Genomic DNA, 10,544 nt, shown 5'->3' with positions numbered 1-10,544 from the left:
AAAGACAACAATGATGTCAACAAACGTGCAATTACTGAATGTCCAACTGTAATCCCTCATGCTATTTGTTTCTGTATAGTTCTGTAACATCTTAGCAGGATGGATATAATCTTGCTAATGATGCACCGTTAACCAAAATGTTCTACAGTTTGACAGATACTGATACAAATAACTGCAAGACGTTTCAGAACATCTTTATTTTTGCAATTTTTGTCTTTCTTTTTCCCTCTTCTTCTTTTTACAGCAGATGGATCCTTTAAAAGCTTCCCTTTAGGATGCAGGATGTTCTACTACTGCCTGATCACAAACAGATGTAGAAATACACATTTAGACACTAAAGATTGTTTTTCTATGTGTAGAACTTCTATGTGATGATTATTCTGATGTGATTCTAAGTTTCTGTTTTGCAGTCTGTATCGCTTTCAGACCATTTATTCTGTGTCACATCGTCTTCTTTGATGCTACCGTCAGCGGGCATCTGTCAGAAGGTTTCAAATTGTACAAATAGTGAGTTTAAATCTGTTCAAAATGAAATAGAAATATCCGACTGTGTGGAAAAATGCATAATGACGTACTTGTGATCGAGAGATGAATTCTTAACATATGAATGTTTTGTGATGAGGCAGCCACATCCTATCTGCCCATCAGGCTGATGTATTGTGTATTTGAATTGATGGATGCAACACTGTTAGAGCTGCATTAACTCTTAAAACTCTTTCCTCCCTCCCAAAGTGCTCTGCCAGGGTGTAACCGGAGCTCTGGACTGACCGGTGCCATGAAGACCCAGAAGGCCCGAGGTGTTTCACCACCTTCACCTCCGTGCCCACGGAAGTCTCACTTCATCTTACGAGGCCGAAAGAAGAAGGACGGGGTGATCCGAGGCAAGCTCCGCATCCGGTCCATACCCGGAGCCTTCCTGGTGCTGGGGATCATCGTGGTGGTCGTCGGCACCGCCCTGGCCGTGGCCGGCTACTGGCCCTATCGGATAACCAGGTCGTCCATCCTGGGAGTCGCGGAGGCGGAGAGTGTCGCTGAGTCACAGACTTCTGGCTGGAGTCTGGGAGCTAAGGGCCTCCTCTCCACAGCCAGCCTCATCCACAGTGAGCGGATGAAGCTGCTGGGACCCGTCATCATGGGGGTGGGACTCTTCATCCTCATATGTGCCAACACGGTCCTGTACGAGAACCGGGACAGAGAGACTCAGATGCTGCTGGCTCAGATGCGCAGCGTGATCTGCTCCGTGTCTGCAGCCGTCCCCTCGGCGGACCTTCAAGAGATAGCGACGGCCAACTCGATGGCCAAACACTACCAGTGGGTGAGCAGTCTGCCGGCCGCCCACCTCAACATCCTCTGTCTGCAGCAGGCCAGCTCCGAGCCTCTGCTCCAGACCAGACACACCCGAGACCAGGAGGACATTGTGGAGGGCATCTACCAGCAGGCTGTCCTCCAGACACAAGCCCTCCACCACCAGGAGTCAGAGCCTCCGCCCTCCCTCCACTCCTCCCACTCAGACTCCTGTAACTCCAGTCAGACAGACTTTAACACGCAGTCTGGAGACGGCTTCCATCCGCAGCCCCCCCCATTCGTCAAGCTCAACAACTGCCTGGCGTCTGCCAGCTCCATGTCCACCCTGGACGAGGCGGACGCCCCGGCCGTCCAGCCGAGGCGCTGCCACAGTATGAGCTACAGGACTAACCCTTACACAGCTCGGACCGGCGTGCGTCTGCAGGATGGACTCCACACGGCCGGAGAGGAGGGAGAGATAAATCAGCCAGTAGTCACGAGGAGAGAAGCCGCTTCACACGTCTGCGTGAACATCCCCTGGCAGATTGTGGACGCCGCAGAGGAGCAAACTCACCGGAGCTGGCCTCGGCTGGACCTGGGCAGCGGCGGGAGACGATACCTGAAGCTAGAGAACAAAGAGGACTCGGTGGACAGACTGCTGGACCAGTTAGAGCAGCAGTGTTATCAGTGGGATAAGAACTTTGGGTCCGGGCCTTTCCAGTGATCGGCTGCTTCTCACAGTCCTGAGGGTACCTCTTGAGAACCTGACAACCGAGGATCATAATCATATCTTCCCCTGGATTCTTATTTGAGTTGTTTCTGTGTGTTGCAGAGACAGATTGCACCTTTGGAGTACAGCATTTCTCACAATGATCTTCCAAAACTTGAGCTCGTTCTCAGTCTTCCGTGGAATATTTATACTCCGAGGTTACGGCCTTGGATCTGGCAGATGTTTTATATAATTGAAGGAACAACATACGGACCCTACACTGTCACAGATGAGCGGAGCATCACGACAGACTGTTTACTTCTGCAGTTTGGGTCGGCAGCCACGCGAGAAATCACCGTGTATCTGGATGCCGTGACGGGTTCGTCTGTTTCCAGGATGTAGTGATCACGTCCTGGTGGAGGGGAGATAGAAGGGTTACTTGTTTTCACTGTGCAATCTATTCTGAACCAAACTACCTGGACTCCTGAGTCCATAAAGTGCTGACAGCTCTTGACAAATGCAACTAGTATATAATAATAATAATAATAATGGGATGTTTTTTCCTCAGCTGAGGTCCCATAATCCAAATGCAATGCATGGCAGTGATGTACAGTATGTTACATCCTAATACTTATGCAGAGTAATGTCATTGTTGGTTTTATGTGTATAAGAAGTGATGATAGTTAAAGGATGATTTATTACAGCCTGGTTCTTACAGTCTGAGGTTTGGCCGTTACTTCTACAGTATCAGCTCCGGTAACATCGTGCCTCCGTGTTGATTGCTGAGATCTGGGAACACGACGAGTACACACGACCACAGCTGTCTCTGAACTGGATGCTTATTGTAATGAATAATTATACGGTTTGGACAGATTATCATCTTAAGAGGCGAAGCCGGAGTTGCAGGATACAGGAAGACGGCTCCAGTCTCTCCGGCTCTCTCGAGCGGAGCGGAGGAGTTGTAGTTTCGTAGCATTTATTCACTGACAAATAAACTGAACACTGCTACACCTGCGATCACAGCTAGAACGCCACCAACAACCTCACTCTCACCACCAACACACACACACGGTCTGTTGGAGACTCGCTAAAGTTACACAGACTACGTGTGGCGGTGGCGAGCACGAAGCCTCCGGCAATGCTAGAGCTGCTAATGTAGCACAAACACACACACGGTCTGTTGGAAACTCGCTAAAGTTCCGCCGGGCAGACACACAGCTGACAACCTGCTAAACTAAACTAAATGTGCGGTGGAGACTTTTACTGGGAAAGTGGCTGCATGTCCGCGACACTACACGCAGCATCGTAGCTGCTGAGTTAACGCTCCCGGACGGTGAACTGGAGACAGTGAACGCAGCATCGTAGCTGCTAAGTTAATGCTTCCTGATGGTGAACTGGAGACAGTGAACGCAGCATCGTAGCTGCTAAGTTAATGCTTCCTGACGGTGAACTGGAGACAGTGAACGCAGCATCGTAGCTGCTAAGTTAACGCTCCCGGACGGTGAACTGGAGACTCAGTTGTCTGTTGTGCTCCTGCAGCTGGTTCACCGCTGCATGCGAGGCACAAATTTTGTTGGTTAACGGTTAATAATCGGTTAACGAGGGTCGGCTATCGGTTAACAAGATTTTTCAAAATTAGCATCCCTAGTTTCAAAACTGCATTTCCAGGTTTAGGTTAAGGCAACAAAACTACTTGGTTAGGTTTAGTAAAGAATGCTGGTTTGGGTTAGAAAAAGTACTTCTGGTTTCTCGCAGGTCACCAACAGCGGTCTCCTGGTGAAAGTCCCACGTTATCCATCCCCCCCCCCGACATCCTCCCTATGCATACATCAAAAACAAACAGAAAATACGTATCCCTCGAAATGTAATGTGACGATGCAGTTTTGTAGTATGGGAATGTCATTTTTAGGAGACCAGGCAGGCTGACAGAGGAGTTAACGAACCCGTCTGATCTTCTGATGACTCCGGCTACGTGGTCACGTGTCCCCAAATCTCAGCTGTTACTTGGTGATTACAATGTTATTATTATTACTCATAAAAAGGATGGCCAAAATGATGAGAATAAGACCCACGCTGTAAAAAGATTGATACTTAATAATGAAGGAGAATCTCTTTGTTGATGCAGTATCAGCTGGAAACAGAGACGCCTCCTCCTCCATCGGTCTCCTGTTGATCACAGCTCCAGTTAGAGTCCGTGAGTTGACCGGTGTTATACAGCTGGTAGCCTGTGTGTTATACAGCTGGTAGCCTGTGTGTTATACAGCTGGTAGCCTGTGTGTTATACAGCTGGTAGCCTTTGTGTTATAGAGGGAAGAGAATATGAATCACAGCGTCATGGTCTTCCTCGTCCTTCCCCCCTCTCCTTTAACACCACGTGCAGACGTGCGGCGGCGACTCTTCCATGTTTGAACCAACAGTCTTACTCTGGTTTTCTGTGTCTGTGCTGCCTGTTCTGTATGCCATGTGTGACACGTCGTGTTCTAAATGTACAACAAAGCAATACGAGCGGTCCGACGGAACAATCAGCGGCTGTGTCTTGAACTGTGTCGACCGCCAAATTAAACTACATTTGCCAAAGCCTGTGTTGCAAGTATACGGCAAAGCAAAAGGCAGCTTCTGTTTGCTGTTGTCTTATTTATTCAAGCTGTCGAGGTAACCTGGTTGTATATGTATGAATGTATGCAGCGTATAATCATCTCTCCACGCTGGCTGCTGCAGACGACCCCATCCCTCACCCCCAAAGGAGACGTTTCATCCATATTTCTGAGGCTAAAAACATCCATCTGGGATCTGTACCAGTGTGGCCCACGTTCACTTTATCACCCAATGAATGGAAATGTGAGAACGTCCTGCTCCTCAGAAGCAGCTGGGCATTGTGAAGCGGTCCTGAGCAGGGCGTTAGGGATGGAGTGGAGTTCCCCAGCCGCAATTATCCTCAGCAGAGAGCCTCCTGCATGCTCCAAATGTTTCCTTCTTATTAGGTTTTATGGTTCCTCCTGGGCAGGTATACAGTCCCTCGTGATCTCCTCTCATTTAATTGGTCGTTTACAGGCTCGCCTCTGGGTTTCTAAGAGCTCATAAAGCTAAAGCTGGCAGGACCTCCTGCCCTCTGCGGCACAAGCACAGGAAGGTAGGAGATTACACGGCTGCAGGAGGGCATGAAGGTGCAGAAGTTAAAACCTGGGATCATCTTACAGCCTCTCGTTCAAACTTTCATCACAATGCCAACAAAATAGAGCAGGAAGAGAGGTTTCTGTAAGTAGGGATGTGTTCAACTCTTTTATTTGTATTATTTAAAGGTCCCATATCGTGCTCATTTTCCGGTTCATACTTGTATTTTGTGTTTCTATTAGAACATGTTTACATACTTTAACGTTGAAAAAACACTTTATTTTCCTCGTACCGTCTGTCTGAATATACCTGTATTCACCCTCTGACTGAAACGCTCCGTATTAGTGCATTTCAACGGAATTGCTTTGCCTGGCAACAGCTTGGGTCCATGTTTACTTCCCGTCAGCTGATGTTATTCACATCCACTGCAACAGGAAATAAACTGGGACACATTTAGAATATTTACGTTTAAAACTGTGTAATGGTCTAAATATTGTATATTTATGACATCACAAATGGACAGACATCCTGATATAAAAAGACATGAAAATGGGACCTTTTAATTAATGTACACATTTAAATTACATGCTGACATAATTTGCACTGACATGCAGAGGTGGAGGAGGAGTACTAGAATATTGTACTCGAATAAAAGTAAAAGATTTTCATGTCTTTTATATTATAAAGCAGGTTTAAGTGCTTTATAAATACTGTTAAACTATCAAAACGCTCAATATACGGAGAAACACACACAGCCCGTATTCAGAAATTGTGCGTTTGAAACAAGCCGTCAGGATTTCTGTCCATTTGTGATGTCACAAAACTACAATATTTAGACCATTACACGGTTTTAGATGTAAACATTCTAAATGAGTCCCAGTTTATTTCCTGTTGCAGTGCAAGGCCTATGGAGAGGAGGCTGGGTCATGCATCATCAATGCGTCATATCTTAGGGGGTACAACACATGTGCAGTCAAATCTGGCCTGCACTCGCTGAAATTGAACCAATTGCAACGCACGACCGTAGCTTCAGTTACACTGCGCATGTGTTATACCCCGTACCCCAAGACCCATGTCCGCCCGTGACCCAGCCTCCTTCCATAGGCATTTGGTTGCAGTGTATGTGAATAACATCAGCTGACAGAAAGTAAACATGGACCCATGCTGTTTCCTAGCAACGCAATTCCATTGAAATGCACTAAAACGGAGCGTTCCAGACAGAGTGAATACAGGTATATTCAGGCAGACAGTATATGAGGAAAATAATGTGTTTTTTGAACATTAAAGTTTGTAAACATGTTCTTGTAGAAACAGAAATACAAGTGTGAACTCGAAAAATGTGCGTGATATGTCTCCTTTAAGTGAAAGTAAAAAGTAGGTGTGTTAGTATATAACCTGAGTAAAGTTACTGCGAGGCGGGGTATAATGATGCTACTGTTAAATAACTTCTTTAGGCTACAAAATAGATTTTATTGCATTAAATGTCAGCTTATACACAACTGGAACAACATCAGCAACGAGACCCCGTCTGTCCGAGCCAACAGGCTGAAAACTGATTATCAATTATATCTGCTGGCTGTTAGAAAGAATACAAGTTTAAAGCTGCAGTAGGCAGTATATATTTTTGGCATCATTGGGCAGGCATCCCATAATAACCTTTTTTCAGACTTGTTTTTTCAGACTTTTTTTCAAACTTTTTTTTTTCAGACTTTTTTTTTTTGTAATTGAAGTGTTCTGAGAGAAAACTAGACTCCTGCTCCTCCTCATGGCTCTGTTTACAGGCTTTAGAACATCTAGCCCGTGACGGGAGACTTTGACCAATCACAGGTCAGTTCAGAGAGAGAGAGCGTTCCTATTGGCTGAGCTCATGTGACCAGAACTTGGCGTTCCTTCACCAGATTTCACAATGGCGGCGGCGGCGTCACAAACTCTCATGTTACAGCTAAACCGTGCACTACAAGATGATTCTGAGAACATGTGAGGAGAGAAATAGGCATAACAGTAACAGAATATTGATTCATATTTGATCAGCGCTGCCGAGTTTGATCGTTTGGTCGGAGTTCAGAGTGATTGACAGCCGGCTCTCAGAGACGGCAGCTGGACAGCAGACCTCAGATCAGATCTGACTGCTTGTTTTCCTCCGGTCTGTGAAATCTTGCAGAAGACAAAAGTACATGTACTACTGTCAGGATATAGCGACCGTTTTATAGAAATAACTTTTTTTAATCATATTTGTTCTAATCTGCCTCCGTCAGGTTTAAGGCTCTTCAGCGTTGGCTTCACTTTGTAGAGCGAGTTGTCGTCTGGCTGAGAGGAGCTCTACTGGAGTATTAATTGGCTGCATTCCTCCGTGTGCGTGACTTGGCTTTCAACATGGAGGCAGCATGTCAGGTCAGTGTTCAGCCTCAGGAAGACTTCCTCCTGAGCATGTCCTTCATTCATATATTCATAGAGCAGCTTCTATATACAGTCGACGACGAGCCTCTTCCAGTGTGACAGAGGCGCTCCCAGCTCTTCTAAACACGCTGAAGTCGTATTAATGGGGAGATTACGTGCTGATCTGTGTTTATGTTCTCAGCTGTTGAAGCTGGAGTTTGATGTTTACAGCTGAACATTTCTCTCCATTTATAGCTTCTAGTTTGGGTTAAGTGTGTGTGGGCCGGTGTGGAGAAGGCAGCGAGGACCTCCCCAGATTCTCCCTGCGTTGTTTACCAGACTCGTCTCAGGGTTGCAGTCATGAATCTGCTCCAGAGCTGCCAAGGCAGGACGGAGGAGGGAGGGGAGAAGAGAGGCAGTCTTTCTGCTGTTCAAACAGAATAATCAAGCTGGATCTCTCTCTCCAGTTTGCCTTCCAAGCCACCCTCTTTATCTGCGTGCCATGCAGCCTCTCCCTCAGCCACCTTATATAAGGCTATCAGGTCTGGATGGATAATATAAAGATAGAGCACATTCATCAACCGTCTCACAATCACTCCGAGGAATGTAGCTGGAATTTCACCTAGGACTAAAAATACCCCTACATAACAGAGTTATTTATTACACTAATGAAACTACAGCTAAAGCAAAGGCAGTGTATTTTAACCAGAAGTAGACAGCCAGTCAAACTCCCTTCATGAATGATATATATATATACTGTACATACAGTGCACGAGCTATCACAGTAGGCGGACTTCAGCTCAATGCCTCCTCTAATACACCACCCTAATGACGCCTGAATTTTAGTCATACCCAAAACAACAGTACAAAATAAATACACTTGTTAAGCCACAAAAATACACAATTATCTTACAGTAAATTACATTAGCTCCACGTAAAATATACACTCATGAACACAATGTCATTTTATGAACATTCTTATGAGCTCAAAACACATTTTTCAGAATAAAAGCTCCTCACGGTTTCCTATCTCCCCTCTAAGTGAAGCAGAAACACATTTCAGTGAAATAGTTACCATACATATGATGATATGATTCCTGATATGATTCTATACACATGTGTACTTTATCAACACTGCCCCGCTATCTAGTATTTTCCTGAGCAAAGCCTACTTGCTGTGAGGACACGAGGACATGGAACTATTCCTTTAAGCAGCATAATCAGGAAGCTCTTTCAAACTTTGAAGCGATGAACACAGCGTAAATGTTAGCGGTCCTAATCTGTCCAAAACCAACAGAGACTTGTAAATCCAGTCCAGATCTACAGTTAACGTGGACCTGCCCGGGTCCAGCAGCGGCACGTTGTTCTGATTCTTTTTTTGTAACTTATGAAAGAAAGTGAAATGATGTTTGAGTGCTTTCACACACGCTGCATCAAAACCTCACCTGGATCCAGACGGAAGTAGAACAGCTTTCAGTCGAGTTATGGTAGGTGTCCACAGGGGCGTTTTTTATCGCGAGGGGACGCAACGCTTCCCAACACTGGACGCTTGGTGTGCTGTCCCTAGAAACAAGGCACTCGGCTCCTGATTGGATGAACGCTTTCCCGCCGTTGGCTGCTGCTCCCAGCTTTCAAACCGGAACCAGTCTGGAGGCTCGTTTGGAAACTTTCTTCTCTTATTTCACGTAAATAGTTCACTGAAATGTGTTTCTGAAAACATTTGAGGCGAGAAATAATCCATGTTGATGAATCTGTCTTTATTTTGGATCAACAACGTTTATTTTAAAAGATCCTCGGGAGTTTGGAGAGGCGGCGAGTCGCGTCGGACGCCCGTGATTTACATAAAGTAGCGGAGCCCTCAACTTTATGCAAATGAGGAGCGGGCGTCGTGACGCCTAGTCTCTGGAATCGCGACGCCACGCTACCAGAATGCATTGCGCGGCTGCTTACATAGACAATGAATGGAAAGAGTGGAAAGCACGGAGGCTGTGGACACGTACCATCAGAACTCATAGATCCTCCTACAGGAACAGACTCTTTAATAACTCCAGTTTCCCTCAAACTCTGTAGAAAGAGCTAAAAATACATAAATAAATCTGCTTGAAATATCAACTCAACCTCTTCACTTCCATCGGTAAATGGGGAGCGAAGATATTCAGCTTAAAGTGAAGGATGCTTTAAGTTATTTTAATACTCATGTATTACAGTATTTGATGTTTTGCCTGCACATCAGCAGGAGAAGTATAATAATCATGTCTCTCTTCAGAGAGCAGCAGCCTACTAGAGGTTTCCTGGTGTCTTGATATTCATAGACGGGTATTATAACACGACTGACCGTGTGATGTGACGCACGAGTGCATACATTTTCCTCTCCACTCACCCGGACCCTAAACATTCATCCCTATATGCCCGACTGTGTTTGACTGAGCTTAACGAGGCGACGTCCGCTGGAGTTCACCGGCAGATCAGCCTGCAGTCAGAGCTGACGATGTGCAGTGAACCTATCCAGCTCCTCCGCTGTGTGCGTTGGCTCTGTGGATACTAACTGAGGAGTGAGTCCTCCCAGTGGGGCCTGAGCACTCTGAGGCTTAACAACGAGCTCTTAAGATAAAGGACAACACTTAGATACGGTCTTCCTCTGACATTAGGCAGACGCTGAGGAGGTCTGCCAGTATTTTTAGCTCCTACAGCAGCAGATTGCTATGTAACAACAGCAAGACCTCCATTTCTCTTCTTCCTCTGGCACACATAGTCTGATGTTCTCTCTCATGGTGGGAGCCACCTACTGTATACTGTAGTCTTAAGAGAGAGAAACAGATGGCAGAGTGTCCTCTTCCTTTGCCTGCCTTCACGTTTCATCTCACCGCTGTAGGGCCGGCTGTAGTTCAGAGGGAAGAGTGGTCGTCCTTCAGCCGTGCGATCGCGGTTCGATCTCCGGTTCGATCTCCGGTTCCGACCGTCTACATGACCGTCTAGTGTCCTTGAGCGAGACAATGAACCCCTGAAGATGCTCCTGAGGATGGGTGACATGCAGATGTCAGATTTCATGTATGTATATGATGAA

The 10,544-nt window shown here is 46.1% G+C and overlaps 1 protein-coding gene across 1 annotated transcript; it reads left to right on the top strand.

The window, feature by feature from the left end:
• Window positions 1-89: 89 nt before the first annotated feature.
• On the top strand, window positions 90-4,605 carry tmem200b (transmembrane protein 200B). Its single transcript, XM_074613743.1, has 2 exons — window positions 90-507; window positions 733-4,605. The coding sequence occupies exon 2, from the start codon at window positions 776-778 to the stop codon at window positions 2,006-2,008; it is 1,233 nt and encodes a 410-aa protein (XP_074469844.1). The 5' UTR covers window positions 90-507; window positions 733-775; the 3' UTR covers window positions 2,009-4,605.
• Window positions 4,606-10,544: the final 5,939 nt, after the last annotated feature.

The sequence above is a fragment of the Sebastes fasciatus genome, chromosome 17, assembly GCF_043250625.1.
Source record: "Sebastes fasciatus isolate fSebFas1 chromosome 17, fSebFas1.pri, whole genome shotgun sequence".
NCBI classification, from domain to species: domain Eukaryota; kingdom Metazoa; phylum Chordata; class Actinopteri; order Perciformes; family Sebastidae; genus Sebastes; species Sebastes fasciatus.
Note: the sequence above shows the minus strand (reverse complement) of the source record. Positions and strands in the feature narration are given on the sequence as shown.

Coding starts and splice junctions, on each gene's coding strand:
- tmem200b (XM_074613743.1), top strand. CDS start 776: ATGAAGACCCAGAAGGCCCGAGGTGTTTCACCACCTTCACCTCCGTGC.